This window comes from Parus major, chromosome 4 (assembly GCF_001522545.3).
Source record: "Parus major isolate Abel chromosome 4, Parus_major1.1, whole genome shotgun sequence".
Taxonomy (NCBI): domain Eukaryota; kingdom Metazoa; phylum Chordata; class Aves; order Passeriformes; family Paridae; genus Parus; species Parus major.
In genome coordinates this window covers 31,762,603-31,782,550 of record NC_031771.1, presented here as the reverse complement: position 1 = coordinate 31,782,550, position 19,948 = coordinate 31,762,603, and the positions used below count along the sequence as shown (strand labels likewise).

Sequence of the window (19,948 nt, the reverse complement as noted above, 5' to 3'; positions counted from 1 at the left end):
GATCATAGGGATTTGTTCAGAGTATGGGGATTTTTTTCTCCTCAGTGGTCTTTCCTTCCCTGAGCATTTTGCTTTTTACTTTGACCATCTGCTTGCCTTCTTCAGGCACGGTTCCTGTTCCTGAGGTGCTTGTCACTGTCAGTGCCCTTTTGCAGATTATTCCTCTGCACTCTCATCTGGCTCTAAATGTTACATTCAGTGACTGATTGCATCTGACTCCTAAAGCTAGACTTCTGGTTTTACAAAGGTTGATGTTTAAATGCTAGGAGCTTCCCCCTCCCCACAAAAATAAGTTAAATTTGATGTGTGTATCTAAAGTCATTGTACTGAAGTTCAGTACATTCAATCTTAATGTTGCCATTGGGCACTGTATCTTAATTTTGACTTGTCTTTTTGGCTTCATTTTAATAATTTTCTGATTATATGTTGCTTCTTTTTTATGTAAGTCTGTGGTAATGGACTTCTGTCTTTATTAATAAACTTGGTCAATAGACTGGCATTAAAAAAACCAACTATTTAAACCATTAAAAAAAACCACTGTTTGAAAATAGCATTTTGGCTCAGGTCTTGTACAGTCGGGGCGACCGCAGCCAGAGTTGGGTGGCCCTGATTAGCTGCATGAAAAAGAATATATTAAAAGAGTGATCTCAGCCTCTTGAGTGTGACATTTATTCAACGTACTCATGATTTCTGTCTGTCATCACAGTTACATTGCTGGCCTTACACGTCTCAGATGTCATAGCTATGGTCACCTTCTTAATGATGTGGGTGCCAATGCTGTCTAATAACAGAGTTTACGTAGCTAGGTTTGGAAATTCAATCGGTACTGGATTGGATTATTTAATACGTTGATATTTATTTTTATGACTCTTCTACATATTTTAGATCAATATTTTACTTTGTTTAATCTTACTCCCATCATATTTCTAGTCTGTCTCTTTTGTCACTGTCCTTGATTAAAAGCAGATATTTGGGCTTCATGTCTTGTGCTGCTGGTATTTATGCCAAGCTCTATATAAATTTTGGCTTTTTTTGCATGTGGGTGTTTGCAAGTCAGACTGCACTTGACATCCACAAATGACTTACAATCATTTCTCAATTGAATTTTGAAAACTTCAGTCCACTATCTTATTAGACATACATAATTTCTGTGTTTCCATTCCTAATGGAAGTGAGAGAATGTGCTCTTATCCATCTGGTATTTCTTCACTCGTTATATTGCTTGAAACTCTCCTATAATCTCTTAAATAGAAACATCTTATTGCTTGTTCTTTCTCTTTAAGAATAGAGTATTTTATGGATTCTCACTACTCCATGTTTCTGTAGTTTCTAAAGAATCTGTAGTCCTCTTTCTAGAACTGTTTTTTCAGGCATGCATTGAATCTTTGCCTCATCCACCTAGTTTTGGGAGCATTTAAAGAAGGCTGCAGTGCAAGTGGTCTTTAACTTAGTCTGTGTTTTATTCCAGATCTTTTCACTTGCCCCACCCCATGTCACTGGTTTCTACATGGCCTTTCACTACCACCGCAGAATTTCTAAAGAGACTATCAAGGCATGTTTTGAGGATGGCTGCTTTTGCAGCTGTCATTTAATTCAGCATGCAGTCTTTTTATACAGCAACCCTCTTTCTGACTCACCCATAATTATTGCTTTGAGTTTTTACTCAGCTGGTTTCCTGCTTCAGAGAGGATATCGTTGCTAAAAGAAGGTTGTGTACTGCAGTTTTTACTCATCACTGTGACCTGCCTTGTCACTGCCAAGTTAGGAAATGTAAAATTGTTCTTCTGTTGGTTTGATTCAGTTCAAAGTTCATAGGTAGTGTGATTTGCATATTCTGGGGTTTAGTTGAAGCACATTATAGACCTAGGAAGTTAATTGTTTTGTATGTCTTCTCTGCATTGTTTTGGGAAGATGATGGATTACTGTTGTTCATCTTTTGCCCTAGGTAGGTCATTGGAGCCTTACTTCTGCTGTTCTCTAAAGAAGTACGTTTGTAACTTAGAATTTGCTGTCATGAACTCACTGTATTAACACAGTCTTCTCTTACACTTGAGGCATTTATTGCAATTGGTGGGCTGGAGGGGGCTCTGAGCAACCTGGTCTAGTGGGAGGTGTCCCTGCCCATGGCAGACGGCTTGAAACTAGATAATCTTCAGGGTTCCTTCCAACACAAGCCATCTGTCGTTCTGAGATTATTGTCAGTAGAAGTTTGTAGCAGGACACATAAAATGTTCATGAGGTGGTTTTGGTTTGGGATTTTTTTAACATATTGCAGCTGTGTGGAGGAGCTCTGGTGGGGAAGAGTTTTTGCAGACTGTGGTAACAGATGTATATAATGTTGGCTGAGTTGGTGCATGCTGAGTTAGGGTTGTATCCCATGAAGAGGTTTCACTGTGGCCTCCTGAGGGCAGTCTATCCTAAGGCATTACTGTATTGGTAATGACTTGGTGAGTAAACCTGTATTGTTTTAGGGAAGTGGAGTTGCCTGTGTAAATGCAAAGCTGGTGTCTGGCATCCCTGTTACTGGTTTTGTAAATCCAGTTCCATATGGGGGTTGTAAGGCATGACTTCTAAAGATGGAAAGGATTTCCTACTGAGATCAGTGAAATCTAAATGCCAGCCTGCAAAATCTGTTTCATTCCTCTAAGACAAATTTTCCTACTTTCATGTGTTGCACACTGTGAGGTTGTATTGCATGACTCTGAAATGTATATTGCCTGTTGCAATTATGTGACTTTTTTTTCTGGAAGAACAGTGTAGATCATTTAGGTAAAGCAAATGAAAAAGGAACTCTTCAAGGCCAGGTGCACCCACTTGATTCAGTTAATCAGTGTTTGAAAAGACAGGTCAAGTGTAGTTGTGGAGAGAAGTCATTGGGTGTACTTAGTGCCTGAAGAAGTAAGAACTCTGCTAAGTCCCAAGTTATATTTTATTTTCTTGCATGCATTGTGTTCTATTTCAGATCATATGCTAAAGGTTCCTTTTTGCTGTAGATGCATCTGTTAATAAAAATAATAATAAAAATATCTGTACCTTGCCAGATATCTTTGGATCAGCATGACTATAAGCACAAGTATTCTGGTATTTTTATGTTTTTATTTTTTATGTTAACAGCTCATATCTGTTAAGGTCTGCGATATATTTTGTTCATTGTATGTAACAAAATTGCCATTTTGAGTATGTCAGTATCAAATCCCATGAGACAACACCGAAGTAAAAGCCACCAGAGCTTACTTGGTCTCATTACACACACATTAGGGCAGTGTCAGTGGGAGCGTGTGGGGCAGATGTCACTGAACAGATGGAGTTGTGTGGATGTTCCTCAACATTTCCCAGGCTGCTGGCTGATGGTACTGAGGTGCCCCTACACGTGTAGTGTGCTGATGGGTTTGGAATTGCTGTATGATTTTGAACAGTTTGTTTAAGAATAACTGCAAATTGATTATATGGTATTGTTGAAGCTTTTTAGTAAGCAGTTTGATATTTTGTGAATTCTAACTTGCAAATCTCCCAGCTGGATATTTCTAATGCTGAACGCATTAAACTACATGTTCCAGCTCTGTGCTGGAGGCCGTACTGTCAACACCTGGATGCCAATGACCTGTTAAAAGCTCTCAGTTGCAGTGTTTTAATTCTGCTCCTCTCAATATGACCTTCTTCCTACTTTTTCAGATAGTTGGTAAATTTCTACTGAAAACTTCCCGCAACTTCAAAGAAGGAGTATAGTAATTTGTATTGTTTTGTTTCAGTGTCATTTAGTGTGCATGTATGATTCTGGATTGTGAGATGTCCCTGCCAGCAGCAGACTGGAACCACATCTATTCTCTGCAGGCTTTTGTAGCTTTGTTGTTGAAATGCATATATAGAACAGAGAGCAGCTGTAATTTTACGGTTCACCATAATTTTCAGGACACCAACATGAAGATATCCTTAATTTGCAATAGATTACAGGTACATTGCCTGTTGTATAGGAAGTCTTACCTTATTTTTAGCACCTTTTGCAGTAGCTCAGAAAGGTCCTGTTTGGCACTCTGGGTTTTGTACCCTCAGTTGTCTACAAATAGTCTGTGATGTCTGGGCCAAGGATTGTCCAAAAAAAGCTTGACAATATGTTTCCCTGAAGCTGTTGTTAAACACACAGGAGAAAAGACCTACCATAATCCATTCGGTGTGAAGGGAGTTGTAGAGCTCCTTCTGTAAGTGTTGTAATCATTCTGTGCAATTGCCATGTACTGTTATTTTTTTGTTCTGCTTTCTTGTTCAGCTCTTTCTGGACCATTTATGCTACTACAGAACTAAAAAGTGATAGTTACAAGACTTGGCCAATCCCCAGGGTAACCTGTTACACTGCAGTTGTTCTGTAAAGCACAAAATTTCTCCTGAATGGTGTTGAACTGGAGTTCATCTCCATCTGTATGGCTGCTGAAATCACTGCTGTACAGGTACTGCTGCTCGTTGTCTGGCTTTTTTTGCTCTAGACATGACTGAGCATTATGTTCCAAACACATTTTTAATAGAGATACAGTGCAGTATTAGATCTTTTTATACTTTAATCATTTCTGTTAGGGAATGCAAAGTGGCTTAATTTTGAGATAGAGTTGCAAGCTTTAAGACAAGTCAAAGAATACTGTGTGCTGTTTGGAATACACTGTAAATTCCTTGGGGCAGGAGCTGTGTTTCCATCTGCCTGATGTGTTTTATGTGCTTGTATTTCTGTTCAAACAGAAAATCTGTGCAGAGGAAAGGCTGTTTCTTTTAGTTCAGGAGAATGAAATAAATGTCAGTAAATTCTATTCCTTGCATCTACATTTGAATGGTGAGGGAGTGAATTAGCCAATATGCATAATCCAAGCAGGCATTTCTAGTCCATGCATGAATTTATCTAGTGCACAGTGTGAGTTTGGCAGCTGGATCATGCAGTCAGAGCATGCAGCTCATCCCCTCATCATCATGGTGTGTTGGATAATGTGAGCTCATGAAGTACTTACATATGAAATCTGTTTGGGCTACTTGCAGAGGTGAGGATGTAGTGGTCCAGATGTGGGGGATCAAGGCATCTCTTGGCATACACCCTAAGTGATTTAAAATAGACTTTGAAATTGGTGCTGCAGAAAGAAACAATGATTTATAAGCTGGTGTTTCAAGTTGTACTGGTTTTAATCCCCAGCTGCCAGTTAGCTGTGATGCAAGCAAATTGTGAATGTTAACTAATTGATGCTATTGCCTTAAAGCTGTAGGATAAAGGCACTGTGTGCTAAGCTGTAAGCTGTTCCACCAGCTGGAACAACCTTCATGCATGTGGAATTTTGCACCTCACTGTTGGTATTCCTGAAAGGTTTCTGTCATCATCCTGATTGTTGTTGCATTGAATCTTTGATTGCTGTGAATATGCTTGGACTGATAGCTTCCTAAGTCATTTAAAGTCTTCCCATACCTGAGCTGGAAGTCTTGCAAAAAGTCCTATTTTTAGTCTTAAAAATATGACAAAAAGTACACTCTCATCTTACTATCTGTCTTTGGACTATGTAGAAGAAGATTAAACTTCTGAAAGTTACTTTGATGCTTCCAAGAATTTTTGCTTTTTGGCTTGAGAAGTTAATTTGCTTGTGCCACGCTTCTATCTCTGACTTTGTAAGCCCAAACAGTCCCAGTAACTAAGTAACAGCACAGCTGAATGTTTTCATAAAAACAGTGTTGCTGCTTAGAGATGTGATTTACTACTTAAGTGTGTCTGTACATATATACAGAGGCAAAAAGTGATGATGACCTCATCTTCAGCAAGCTCAAAAAGCAGTCTGCTTTTTAGTCCCCAAGCCAAAGCCAAATGTACTGTGAAGACACAACTACAGTGATTTCAGTTGCAGTACTGCCATTAATGTCAGTGCTCACTTAATTGCTGACATAAGCCTGTTTGTAGTGATCAATGCTTGAAGTGTAAACCCAAAAGAAAAAATGGATAATCTTACATCTTCCCTGGTATCTTCACACTGATAAGAAGAAACTAGTTAATAGTAAGGATTTTGTAAGTAAATTTTTTTTAAAATTTTTTATATTGTCTTATCAGGTTCTTAAATTAATTTAACAATGCTCAGACCATGCCTTTTACTTAGAATCAGTTGTAAAGTGATGATGTATTGCAATTATTTGAAACACAAAACAAGACCTGCCTATTTTCTAACCTATTTTTTAAAAAAATATCTTCCAGTTCTTCTATTTGGCAAAAGTTTCTCAGAATTTATGAGTAATGTTCCTCTGTTCTGTTCAAACAAGAATTCCAGGTCACAGGCAGATTATTCTGATAAATTCTAGTAGTTTTTAGATGCTGCTTATAGGCTTCATTTAATCTGTTTTAATAATATTTAAAATTTCTAAATCTTACACTTCAGTGCTTGTACCAAAACAGTTATTAATCTTTACCAGAAGGAAAACTTTCTATTTGTGTAATATTTATTGATGTTAAACCCACATTATATCAGCACAACAGTCCAACATAATGATAATACATTTTTATAAATACAAATAAAAGGTGGCAAAATAATGCTAGTGAAGCTAAATAAAAAAGTAAATTAGCATGTCACAGTTGAGGAAAATTTGGCAAAAGATATGACATACTTCTATAATAAAATCAGATTATTCCCACCTGACAGACTATGATGTTAATCTAGATTAACCATCCCCATCACTAGTCATATCCTGCACCAGAATAGTACTACCTTGTGTGCTAAAGTTTTATTAGTCACTAAAAAACAAAACAAACTTTGTGTACTTACAAAGCAATACATGTATAGCAGTAATGCAATATATGGTGTACACAATTACAAAATTTTTTTTTAAAAAAACAACAAACAAACCCCTAAGTACAGGACTTCTGAATAAATGAACTGAGATAAAAGATTTCAACACTTTTATTATAAATAATGAAAGATACCATATATGTGCTTCATATAAGGAATACAGTGCTTTCCTTTCCTAGCAAAGTATCGTAGCTCGTACCATCAAATACTCATTTTCCTTGTCAGGCCTAGTAATTCTTCCATTCATTCTCCTTCCCTCCCCTTCAACTGTAATTCATTTGGTTCTAATTTAAAACTACCTAGTCAGGTGTGACTTAAGTGGGGCTCCACTTCCAAGTGGATTTGCCTTGCATTCTGTAAGCAGCCTTCAAGCTTTTCACCTATGGTGCACAGACTTCACCCCTCTTTTAAAAGAGTTGACATTTGCCTGTGGTCAGGAGAAGGAAAAAATAAAATCAACCAGAGACATGTTGAGAAGAAAAAACAAAAAGCAAGTTGGATTTTTTTGAATGTTTTCATTTTCTACTTCCTCAGATTTGCAAACCTATCACCTGTGGTGTATACTTGTCGCTTGAATCCATATTGCAGTTTCAACCCATTTTTCACTTACTATACATTTCTAAAATCCTCATCATATTATACAAGCTTTGAACAGTCAAACATCCCATACAAACACTCCCTCTATTTTTCAGCTCCCCTTAGAATTTCAGAATCTTTAACGGGAGTATTACAAGGTTACACACTGCTGTCCAGAAATCCAGAGAGTTTCATCCTCTTGCCCAGTCCCCCTCCCACCCCTTGCAGTAGCTCACTGCAGTGGTTTATACTATCAGCATTTCTTCCCATCTAGTTGCCATTGTGTAATCTGGAATAGATTGTTACTATGTGTCAACACTTTGTTGTCCTGCAGAAGTAAAATTACTTCTGCTTAGACTCCACTGCTACATGTTTGTAAATAAGCCTCCTCCAAGATGGCAAAAAGGAAAAACACAAATGAATTGCAAGTTAGGGTGTTGATGTCCGTATAAACAGCATTGACAGAAAGTTGTTTTTTTTTCATTGTTGAATAGAAAGCAGTTTGCAGAGATACAGCATTTGCTTACATTTCTTTTCCTTGTCCCTTCCTGTTTATTCTTAAAATATTGCACTTGTTCATTGTAGCTGTCAGAATGTGTAGCCATTTTAGAACTGTTGATAACCCTTGAAGAAAACATCTTGCACCGTTAAGATTGTGTAGCATCCACCTACTGCTTACAAAGGTATGTAGTGAAGAATCTCTCTGATGCATTTTGGCCTCTATGAAAAGGAATATGAAGCAACATAGGTAAAGGAACTGGTGAGTGTGATTTGTTGTGCAATGTGTACATTTCTATTAATAATCTATCTATTCTTCTAATTTGGTATAATGAATAAGGAATACATGGTTACTGTGTTTGTTGTTTATCTTTTGTACATGAAGGTGTCTGCCCTTGCATAAAGTGACATAGGAGTATCATTGGTCAAGGCAATGGCTTTCAGTGTTTCTGCTTTGAGAGGAAATGGTGGAAGCAGCAGTTGAATCTACAGATCATCGCTCTCTACCAGGCCAGGCTGCATTGCCAGGTGGACTGGATTTGCTTCAGGCTGGAAAGCTGCTTTGATGTCTAGTCCTTGGTCACAGAGAGCAGCGTATCGGCTGGCTGAGGGCCGCACCTTCTTTGGCTTGGTCTGCTGAGGGGGTTGTTGCCACTGAGCTACAGATTAAAAAGGAAAGAAAAAATGTTAACCTTCCTGAGCTGTGCATCTAAGTGTGCCAGATGTTCAGTCAACCCTCTGTGAAGGAGATAGTAATTTCTGAGAAGCAGAAAACCATTATATCGAAGGTAAATTTGTTTAATTTCTTGGCATTTTTTTTTGTGTTTTTTTCTCAGCATCTAGTTTCACCTACAAATGTGGTAAGTAAATACAAGAGTCTGTGTTACTTTTTGGCGTTGTTTTCTAGATTTCTTTGTGCCACTGAGAAGGGTGACAGCAAAGAAGGCTGTTTCTGTGCACACCTATTACAGTAACAGGTCTATTCCAGGGTTAGTTGTTGCATTTATGTTGCCATTGCCACCCCTTGTATGCTGAAGAATGATGAGCCAAATCTCTTACAATTCCCACTTCCAGCACCACCCCAGAATCTATCCTTTATCAGTCTCTCCCCTTCCTCCCCCCCACCCTTAATTCTTGCTATGGGAAGACTGGTAAGAGACACTTCTTTAAGGAAACATTCACTATGGGTGGGGCTGCTTTGGAACAAACTGAGAAATTAAGCAGAAAGCCATAAAAACATCTACTACTCTTTTGGTAGCTGTCACAGGTGTATTACAGACTAATGTACAAAAGAAAACTAAAGGTTAAGGAAGTGCCAGCAAAACAATCATAATAATGATCCACAAAAATCATATGATCATGCTGTTATCTCTTGTTAATTAGTTATATTTAATCTACTAAGCAAAAACAGAAAGCATGCAAGCTTGTTTTGCTTTAGGTGTCTGAAAGATAGTGAAATATACTTTGACAGAGCATTTGTTGTCTTGAAGTAGATGTTTACTATTGAGGAGAAACTATAAACAAAAGAAAGAGAGACCAATGTAAACCATTCTGTGAACAACCCAAAACTTACAGAGCTATTGCTTTTAGGGGGATTAATATGATCATGAAAATTGAAGCTACTTACTATAAACATCCAACCTGGCAGTGCAAGACACAATCCCAGCCTCATTCTTAGCTGAAACAGTGTACCAGCCAGCATCCTCCTTTGTAGCTCCCTGAATAAGCAGGCAAATGTAGCCGTAGTTATCCTGGTGCATGCTAATCAAAAGAAAAGTAGAAAATTACTATTTAAATCACAAACCAGTGTAGGCTATTTTAAAATTGCATTATAAATCAACCCAATCTTAGTTACAGGTTGATTGTAGTTTAATTAAAATTTTAATTCAAATGGAACTTCCTCTGAAATGAGAAAGTAGAAAATAAAGGCTTGAGTATGCTTGACAATTTGGCAGTTTAATATCCTGTACTGAAAACTGAAAAAAACCCCACATGAAGTAACTTTTCTTTCACAATTATGATTAAGACATCTGGACTAGAAGGATCACCCGATCTTACCCAGACTTTTTGTGGAAAGGATAAAGAAACTCAAGGAAGATCTTAAAATATAAAATACTGAATCTTAGTTGTTTAACTGTACAGCAGAATTATGAATCAGAGCTTCTGCTGAAAAGCACAGTGTTCCTTTGGAGCCTTGATTTTCACTAGCAAGTCTCTGTAGTCTTGCTTCAGGAAGAGTAAAACTAGTTCTCCTCTTGCTTAGAGTGCAGAGGTAATTGTGTAAGTCTAATGATGGAAAACAAGTAACATTTTATTTCTGGTTCAGCCACCAGGCTGGCTGCAAGTTTGAGTAAATGTCATAAATTATTACAATCACTAGTTAATATTTATGACATACCCTTTACACAAAGTGTTCATGTGACCTTTTAGGTTTTTATTTGTTTAACAAGATAAATCATCATTGAAGTTACACATGGGGAGATTATTCTAAGCCAGTCTAACCTCACTCGGTCAGTGTTGTATGTGAGTGACTCATTCTCTTTCTTCCAAAATATCTGAGGAGATGGCTCCCCTGAGATTCGGCACTCCAGTCGCACTGGGAATCCCTCAGTCACACCTGTGTTTTGTAGCTTCTCTATAAACACAGGTGCTTTTTGTACTTCCTTAGCTGTGAAAATAAAGATTGCAATTATGTTGACACTTGTCTATGAAAACATAGCCTTTCTTTCAGCAGTGTGCTAAAAACAATTATGAAAGACATAAGTAGCAGGAAATGTAAGCGTTGTCTTCATTAATCATGAAGTTCAGTCCTGGTTTCTCTGAAGAAAACAGTCCTATCATTATTTTAATAGGGGGAAAAGTGAATGCTAAAGAGCTGATTCTTTCCTAAAATAATTGAAAAGTAGAGGATGACAACTAGATAAACTGTCTGCATTATGCTTGCTAAAAAGTGCTTTCCCATATTCCACAAAAGCATGGACTTCTAACTGAAGAAGGACCTTCTCTACCAGAAGTCTGCAGTGCCATTAGTCTGACGTGTTGTGAAATGCACAAAGCATTCCCACTGGCTGCCTGGGGCTAGGTGTGGGTCTGCACAGATTGTCATTACAAAAAAAAAACATCCAGGGAAATACTCTGGTTTGTGGCTTCAAGGCCAGCAGCCCCCTTTTCATAACTCTGTGCACAGACATTACATGCCAGTCAACTTATGCCACAACATAACGTGAATATTTCACCTATAAATACACCATCCTTCTGTTACTGCCAGGTTTCCTTTTCTTACCCTCCACCCCCCAGTGTGTCATTTGACGTCATTCACGTTTCATTTTTTCATGTTATCCTGGCAGTGCTCAGTCTGACAGTTTAGCCTGAAGATGTTACCTGCAACAGTGAGCTCCAGGCTGAATGAATTTTCACCAGCTCGATTGCTGGCAATGCAGGTGTAGATTCCAGCATCTCTGGATGTGACTGGTTCTATGATCAAGGAGTGCACCCCATTCTCACGCACCAACATTTTGTGAGAGCTGTCAGGGCGAATTGGTCTGCCGTTAAGTTGCCAGCTTAAGTCTGGAGTTGGTAATCCACTAACCTTGAGTGTAAAGAGAACAGTGGGAAATTTTTTTAGTCACATGAAACACTGGAGCAGTCCTGACTTGTTATTTCAGGGAAGTTTGGTTTGGTTTGCTACTGCAAGTGTACCAAAAGATTTAAAGATCCAATTCTGTCCTGATTTACACATTGAGTCAGTTGTAGTCATTTACTTACTTTCTGGCCAACTCCCTGAATTCCATGATGTCTTCTGGGCGCGACTGAAAAAAGATCAATGTGTAGATAGGCTAGAAGCTAAATAATAATACATTGCAAAACAAAAGGCAGGGTGACACCTTTTGTCTTTTTTATTGTTTGCTCTTCAGGTGGAATGAGAAGATAGTCCTTTCTAGATTAACTTTTTTTTGGAAAACTTGCAGACAAAAAGATGTTAGCTGACTAACTACTGACCTCTGAAACTGCATTCCACTGAGGTGTGCCCTAGTGATAGCACCACCTACACAGCTTGGTCTGTGTGGACAAGTCTACGCTCTTAAAAGCTGTGCCACTTGCTGTGGGGAGCTTGCTTCAGAGAAAACAGCTTCTCCCAAATAGGTCAGCATAAAGTAAACACAAGCCGCACAAGCCTGAATTATTTCTGCTCAGCAGAGTCATAAATCAGGTTTATACTGTTTGAAACTTTTAACGCGGTTCAAAACTCAAGTAGTAAAAGGACTTAAAATGTAGAAACACATTGTCTTTTTATTGTCTTTTTTGTGTGCTGCTTTCCTCCACACCCCAGCATAGCTGAATTCTATAAATCAGTTTACTGTGAACTCTAAGGTTTGCCTGAAGCACTTTCATTGGAGGGGAGGTAAACTTTTATTGTCCACATACTCATAAGCAATGAGATTAATTACCCTACTAACAGGCACCGAAACTGCCAATAGGCAAAATTGCTTTGAAAAGAAACCAATGTGGTTTTTGAGTCAGCTGATGTTATCAAAAGGCTGCTGCTACCCTTTGCATGACACTTGCCTTGCAGTCCATCCTGCATAGTTTTCCTTCTTGAACAGTCAGGTCTCCAGGAGCCTGCAGAAAATGAGGCCGGAAGAATCGTTCCTGAATTGGTTCATTTTCATCACCACTGTCCCTTGATCGAGATCGTGGTCTTAAAATAACATGAAATAAAGGTAAATTATTTTTTTTTTCTCTGCTAAATCAGAAGAACCATAATCACTTATAAGACTGGTTTAAATTTTAAACCACTTCTTTGACTGATATTGTAATCGCCCCATATTTACGCACATGCACTGGTAGCATTTGACCCAGACTGAGTTAATTATGACACTGCAGTTATTTAATTACTTTCATTTAATTCACATGTTGTGACAAACTTTGACATATAAAACAACATTGCTATAGAATAATAGCTTGTAACATCAATGAATTTTATGAATGACAGTGTTTTTGTTTCATTTTTAAATCACTGAAATACAGATAAAACAAGCTGACAGGCCTTAGCATGTAGCTTCAGTTCCCCATGTCTAGTGTCCTGTGTATTTAATCCCCTCACTGCTGCTGATTACACCAGAAACTACATGGAATGTTAATTAATCATGGTTCCCTTTCAGCAAATAACAGCAGCTAAAAGCTAGCTCATCTCAATTGACAAGAAACCTTTCACATCAGACTTATCCTCTCTTTTTCTGCAGTAGTGAAGACTATACAGAAAATTCTATGTATTGCATGGCTGTGGATATATTTATTCCTCATTTAACAGGTTTTTTGTATGACATACTCCTGAATATTTTCAATGCCACCAAATTGTGGAACTGAAACAATGAGATTTCAATTGTGAGCAATAGGGAGAATAACTTTGGTTGCTGGTTTGTTTGTTTTTTGTTGTTGTTGTTTTATATATTTTTTAATATTTTTAAAATAGTTTTAATAAAGGTATCATAAACAGTTTGATAAGTAATAAAAAGGAAAGAAAAATAACTCCTGTTTCCATACACAGTATCAAGCACCTTAAGATTCCACAATATCATTTAATCCATTTTCAGCATTTGCTATTCTTGCCTGTTAATTTAATCCATCAAACCTTTTTTTAAGTGGTTCCTCATTTAACTACATTTTTGTTTCCACTGAAATTAGATTTTTCCATTTGTGTGATTTAGTAATCAAGAAATCTTGAAAAAAAATTGTATATCCACTTTTGTCCTTGCCTGATCAGCTCCAGTGGGTTCCATTCTGGAGCCAGCTGCTGCCTACAGTAACATCCCGTGTAAAAGAGAGGAGCTACTCAAATATCCTCCAAAGACCACTTTTATCAATGACACATTACTGTGAATTTCTCTTCTTTGAATCCCACATGATGTTAATTTTTGCCAGTGTTTCTGTTTTGCCCACTGTCTGTAGTGTCTATGCTGCAGTATAGGTGCCCATATGCATTTTCTACTCCCCAAGGTAATTTCTCCAGGTTAAAATAATTCACAACAAAAAAGAGCCTAAAAGCCTCAATGTTTACATTTTGAAAACAAGATGCTGTACTGCTGCATGGAAGATAAACACTCCAGCTGCACGCTCTGCTCCACTGAAGCTGCAGTTTAATTAGAGTTGCTTGAATTTGATTTATTTTGCCCTGCTCTGTTGTTGCCCTTTTCTCTGCTATTGCTGTGCTTGAATTCACAAGCATCACCTGTGCTATGTATTCTCTCTTATTAACAGTTCAATGTTGACTTTTTAATGATCGTAACAGTTTTCCAACAGTGGTAACTAAAGGCAAATGGAAGAGCTGGGGGGGCTTGTGTAGATATCTATTCCATACTGCTTAATAATGTATGTCTGGATACTGAACTGGGGAACACACTGACATCCCTGCACACACTAAGAGCTCATGTAACTATTCAGGTGCCTAAATCCATGTCTGAAGCACGTCACAGTTTTTCACGTCTAAAGCTACTTCAGTAGGTCCAACATTGCAGCTCATATGCAACTTTGATCAATTTCAGAGGCATGGATGCCTTGTGCAGGTAGATGGGATGGCAGATGGAGAGCAATAGGGAACAAGTGTACTAATGTTTGGTAATGAGTTCTGCAAGACTGACTAGAAATGATGGTACCTAGTCAAGTGGGTGCTGCACAGAGCAAGCAACCTGAGCAAAATCTGCCTCCACATTATTGACAAGCATCCTGTTGATAAGCTGCCAACAAAGTACAAGTAACTGGTGCTTCATAAAGCTGCCAAACAGGTGACTGGCACCACAGGAGTGTGAAAGCCACCATCTCATTGCTGCAGCTGCAGGAAAAGGCAGCACTAGTCCAAACTGGGAGGTGTGTGTGGGGGGAATTTATGCTAAAAAAAATGGAAAACAAAGAAGTTAAGAATTTGTGACCACAGATGTTGCATTTCTTTTTACCTCTTTGTAAATTCACCCTAAAATCACAGACTCTCTTTTAAGCCTTTGCCTTGAAAGGTGAAACTAGAGTCATTTCAATTCTAAAATATTTTGTGGTTTTAAAATAAAATGAAATGAGTAGAGCAAAGTAGCTTCAGATGTCTAGCAGTGACAAAAAGACTGGAATAACTCTTGGATTCATTGTGGGCTCTTCGGAGTTGCAGTGCAGACATCACACTGCAGAGATTAGTTTCAGCAGAACTGACATCATGTACTAAATGTGTCCAGGGGAGACTCCACGGGTTGGTATGGTACAAGGCACTGGGAATTCCAGTGAGCAAGAAGATAAGAAAACTTTATGACTGACCATATGGTAACGATCACTAATTTGGAATATAGGAGATTATGTTCAAATTAATCCCCTAATTGAGAGCAAGGTGATAGGAATGTTTAGTTTTTAAATCTTCTTTAAATCTCATGCATTTTAAGATTATTTTCTCATGCATTTTAAATTTGAGACCGTGGCTGCCATGCTTAGGTGACACAATGTTTTTTGAACACGTTGTCATCTAAGGGATTGAATCCAAGCTTTGTACACATCAGAAAATTCAAGTGGCCACCCATATCAAGTGATGTTAAGAAAGTGATGTTTGTCAGCTAAGCAAATTTCAGAAAAGTATATTAAGAATGAAATAAAACCCCAGAGTTCTGCCAGAACACATTCTGTAAGAGATGAAATGTATTTCAGAAAAAAAGCCTGTCAAGAGTGTAACAAGTCATAAAGTTCATTAAGCTAGTAATTACACTCATAATAAAAGAAGCAAACTGTTTTGTTACTCTCAAGCAGAAAAGCTTATAGAAAGAATACTGTAGTACCATAGGAATATTACTTATCAAAAGTCAATGGCAATAGACATGACAAATACCACAGTATATGGGGGAACAGTAATTTGGGATATTACATTAGAAAAGCCAATGGCAATAGTCTCTTAGGAAGGTTTTATGTGCTTCCATTTTATCAGTCTTGTGTGGACTCTCTGGTGGGAGTAGTGAGAACTGTCACTAAACTAGATTCTGTGCTGAATGCTTACAGAAACTGCTCTTCCAGAGCAAAGAGAATGGCGTAAGCCTTTCTCATGGTAATTTTACAGGAAATAAGAATCCCCAATAACTGCCCTAGTTTTAATTAACCTGCAGTACAGAAATCCCTTATTTATAATTCACTACTCACTGAACACCCAACCCAAAGCAATAGCAGCTGCTTGAGTGCCTGTCTCCATTAGAAAATAAAATACCAGCCAGAAGCAGCCTTGGACTTTGAATGCATTTGGAGAGATTGGAAAGAGCCTCCTCCATTACTACCTGAGGGTTCTGTCCATCACAGAGAGACACACACATTTTGTCCTTCAGGAAGCTGCAGGAGTGGCAGCTGCTTGATGTTTTCACCCCTGTCTTCCCATTGTCTTTGCTTTTAAAGGTCTTTCCCCTTTGTAACCCCATGTACATTGACTCATTCAGCTGAAGCTTGATTCTTCATGGCAGCTTTTTCCCTTTTTTCCTTTTCCCATGGACTTTCCATTTTTACCCATTATCTGAAGGTGCTAAGTGCATCAGTGACTGGACAGGCTACACCAGGTGGTCCCAAACTTTTCTGTGCTGTTCACACAGTGCAGCCTGGCAGGATATTCCCCTCCAGAGGCACTCTGAGCTTTAGGCTTAACACAAAGGCTGTCACACTGCAGAGGGAGCTGGTGGCCATCTCTGAGAAATGCTGGGAAATGCTTTCAGGGTTGCAGTTTGTTCCATGTAGGAATAAGACTGACAAGATCTTTTAACCAACCAGACTCACTTCCTAATACTTTATAGCTACCAGAAGGGGGAAGAAAGCCTGTTTTACATGCAGCAGTTCTACATTACACACTAGTACCAGTACTGTTACAGAAATCCTTTCCTGGTTGTGCACTGACTGTGTAATTACTTGTACTCTGTATATTAATTAGGTAATATCGAGATTATATGGCTGTTGGAACCATTAAGCAAAGCACATGCCTCATTATAGCAGAGTCCAGAAACCAGAGCCCTCACAGTCCCTTGAAAACAGTTCTGGTAACCAAAATAATAATTTTTTTTGTATCATCTAAAGCTGTCTTAGTTGTGCTAAACAGCCTCATAAATGCTTTGGGCAAAGAAAAAAAAAATACTTGAAGGGAAAATTCCCTTATATGGCCCAAAAACCTAACCCATAGCTTCATATGGGAATAATGGTAAACTCACCAAAGATAAGTTTAATACTTGATATCTGACTCATAATTCCTTCTAACTGAACTGAAATATTAAATACTGAAATACTAAGATATTTCTGATATAAATCTGATAAACCTCTTTGGCATGCAGTTATTAAATTAACATTTCCTAGAAGCTGCAGAAGTTGGAGGCTCCTGGTAGAATCCTAATCACATGAAATATTTTTAAAAATCTTAAGTGACAAGAGCCTTCCCAACAACTGATAGTGTAATTTGAGATACAGAGTAACTAGTGAACACCACAGAAAAAGGATGAGGAGACAGGGAAATTTAAAGATATTTAAAAGTCATGTCATTTCAGAGGTTGTTTATACTTCTGAGTGTGCAAGTTCTGCAGCAATTTTCAGACAGCAGAGGTCACATTTCTTCCTGAATGCCATGCCTTTAACTTATCTGCTTACCTCACATTCTTTACCTTACCCCAGTTATTCTGCAAAATCCATATTATTAAAAAAAAAAAAAGAAAAAAAAAGCATCAAATACCTTCTTATGTGAGGCTGACCTGAAGGTGACCAAGGACTGCGGCCTCTTTGATTTACAGCTTGAACCATGAGCCTGCCTGTGCAACTTACTCTGCCCTGTTAGGATGATAGAAAAAAGGAACATTAAAAGACTTAAAATATGTAATAATAAACATTCAACCTGATCTGTTGTTTGGTTTTTTTTGCCTACCCATTTTATTAGCTTCCAATCTAACACAAAACAGACTAGAATGACTATGACTGTAATACTTGTTTGTTTTTTTTTTAAAAAAAAGACTGTTAATACCACTGGCAATCATGTTCTCATTGACTGTTATTGATGTGGGCAGGAGGTTTCTGTGTGTGGCAAGTGAGCAGAATGACAAGTTCAAGGTCCTGAAGATGGCCCATGGTGACTGTTGGCAGTAAACAGCAGAGCTGCTACCTCCAAAGTGGATTGCTCTACTTGATCTGGTGGGCCCACAACTCAAAAAAACCCCTCATTAATGTGAAAACCAAAATAATTTGACAGGTACTTAACAGGTCCTCTCTGCAGAGTGAACCTGGTTTGAGGAATTGCACCGAAAGGCACAGCTGTGCTAATGGACATTGGTGATAATTCAGGTTATTTTCAATGAATGTTAAATAAAACACAGCTCTGGTGTATTTGGTCCCTTTTTTTTCTTTTACTTTTTACTTTAGAAGACAGGTTCTAAAGCACAAGCGCTAGTCCTAACAGAGTTGGGATGGAACTGCCCTGTAAGGTTGTTGGTGCCCCCTGGGCTAGTAGCAGTAAGGCAACATCCACATCAGCTTTGCAGTGTATTTCAGCTCTAAGCTGTGAGCTCCACACTCAAAGTCTGTCAGCACAAAAGTGACAAATATTTTTATCACAGTATTTCTGGGGTTGCAAATAGCCGTTTTTAAAGAACTGTTCAAAGCCCATCAAAAAACAATTTCACTGTGCTCACAAGAAGCCTTCAAATAGCAACAACTTTTGTGTTCACTTAGAAATGAAGTCTGTGTTCCACTTCTATTCCCATGACCCATTTAGCCCGCAAGAAAAATCCCTGCATTAAAATAAGCCATTGTGCAAGACCCACAGCAATTCCTTATGTAAAAGCTTTATTTTTCCCCTCATGTTACAAGACCATTAAAGACATCTGGAACAAATGGATTTCTATTTTGGTTACCACTACATATTAATATTTTTCTGGCAGGTGATGAATACACATAGTTTGGGATCATTTCTGCATATCTCAATGCATGATGGTGTCACAAATGGAAACACAAAGGGCAATAAGGTAAATTCACAAAGGGAATTTGGATAGTGAAGATTAGGAATGATAGCAGGAAACCAAAGATTTCAGAAAAGTCACAGGATGAAGAGGAAGGAAGACATGAGTGGGAAGTAATTAATGAGACGATGTCCTAGAAACTAAGGGAACTCCAGCCCAAGGACTTTGGGTGTGTAATGCAAAGAAGCAGAGAGATTGGGATAAAAAGAAAGGTGAAAATAAGAACTTGATGAGAGCCCATAGAGCTCAGTTAAGGGATATGACCTCTAACTAAAGGCCTGAACCAGGCAAGGTTTTGTGTTTGTCTAAGCCCAGGGTCCATTTGCTTTGTATTAACTTCTATAGCAAATTTTACCACAAACCCCAGTGGTGTATCAGAACTTTAATTCTGACTCTTAAGTAAAGGTCGCTGCACTTTACACCATGGGCAATGGGGCCTGAGGTGTTAACTACCATGGATGATCTCCAGGGTCTGTCAACAAAGCATTTTACAACATTAATCCCATTATGTTAGCCCAGGTCATGAGATGGCATGAACTGGCAGAGCCTTAATGAACTGCATCCTTTGCTTTAACAGAACCAATTTCTATCAGCTGAGAACACACCTTTTGCTTTAGAGTTTGGTGATTCCAATAGCAATGATCAAACACAGCGACAGCCTAGGAAATATCTACCAGTCCATCGGAGTTCTGATGTGAGCTCCCTTATATTGACGTACTTCGCTTTCTTAAGGAATGGTTGCCAAATTTGCCTAAGTTTGTGATAGCTTTGAGACGTGGACAACTTTCCATTAGAATTGAGAAGACTTTGCCAAGATTATTTCCACTCAGGATGACTTAAAAGAATTGGAATCCAGATCTTTGAGTGTAGTACATTAGAAAGGCTAGTACATTAACTCACAGCCCTTCTTTGCCTCCATTGTACTGTTAAATGCATAGTAAAAGCAAGCAAATAGTGGAAGAGATAAGTATGTTTGCTTGAGAATTACACTGTAAAAAAGAGAATAGAATGGGCTTGGTGAAACACAGATGTTTTGTTTAGGGGAGCCAGAGGAAGATGCTTCTGGTTCTTCTCCAAAGAGGGGAAAAA

At 38.3% G+C, this 19,948-nt stretch overlaps 1 protein-coding gene across 5 annotated transcripts in view; it reads right to left on the bottom strand.

Annotated features, from left to right (window-relative positions):
• Positions 1–6,426: 6,426 nt before the first annotated feature.
• PALLD (palladin, cytoskeletal associated protein) overlaps positions 6,427–19,948 on the bottom strand; it is a 185,572-nt gene continuing 172,050 nt past the window's right edge. For all 5 annotated transcript variants that reach the window (XM_015625025.1, XM_015625027.1, XM_015625026.1 and 2 more), the window contains 6 exons: positions 17,584–17,678; positions 12,435–12,567; positions 11,250–11,457; positions 10,371–10,536; positions 9,496–9,629; positions 6,427–8,527 (listed from right to left, as the gene is read on the bottom strand). In XM_015625025.1, the coding sequence (XP_015480511.1) occupies positions 8,355–8,527; positions 9,496–9,629; positions 10,371–10,536; positions 11,250–11,457; positions 12,435–12,567; positions 17,584–17,678 (909 nt within the window). In that variant the 3' untranslated portion in view covers positions 6,427–8,354. The remainder of the gene's footprint in view (positions 8,528–9,495; positions 9,630–10,370; positions 10,537–11,249; positions 11,458–12,434; positions 12,568–17,583; positions 17,679–19,948) is intronic.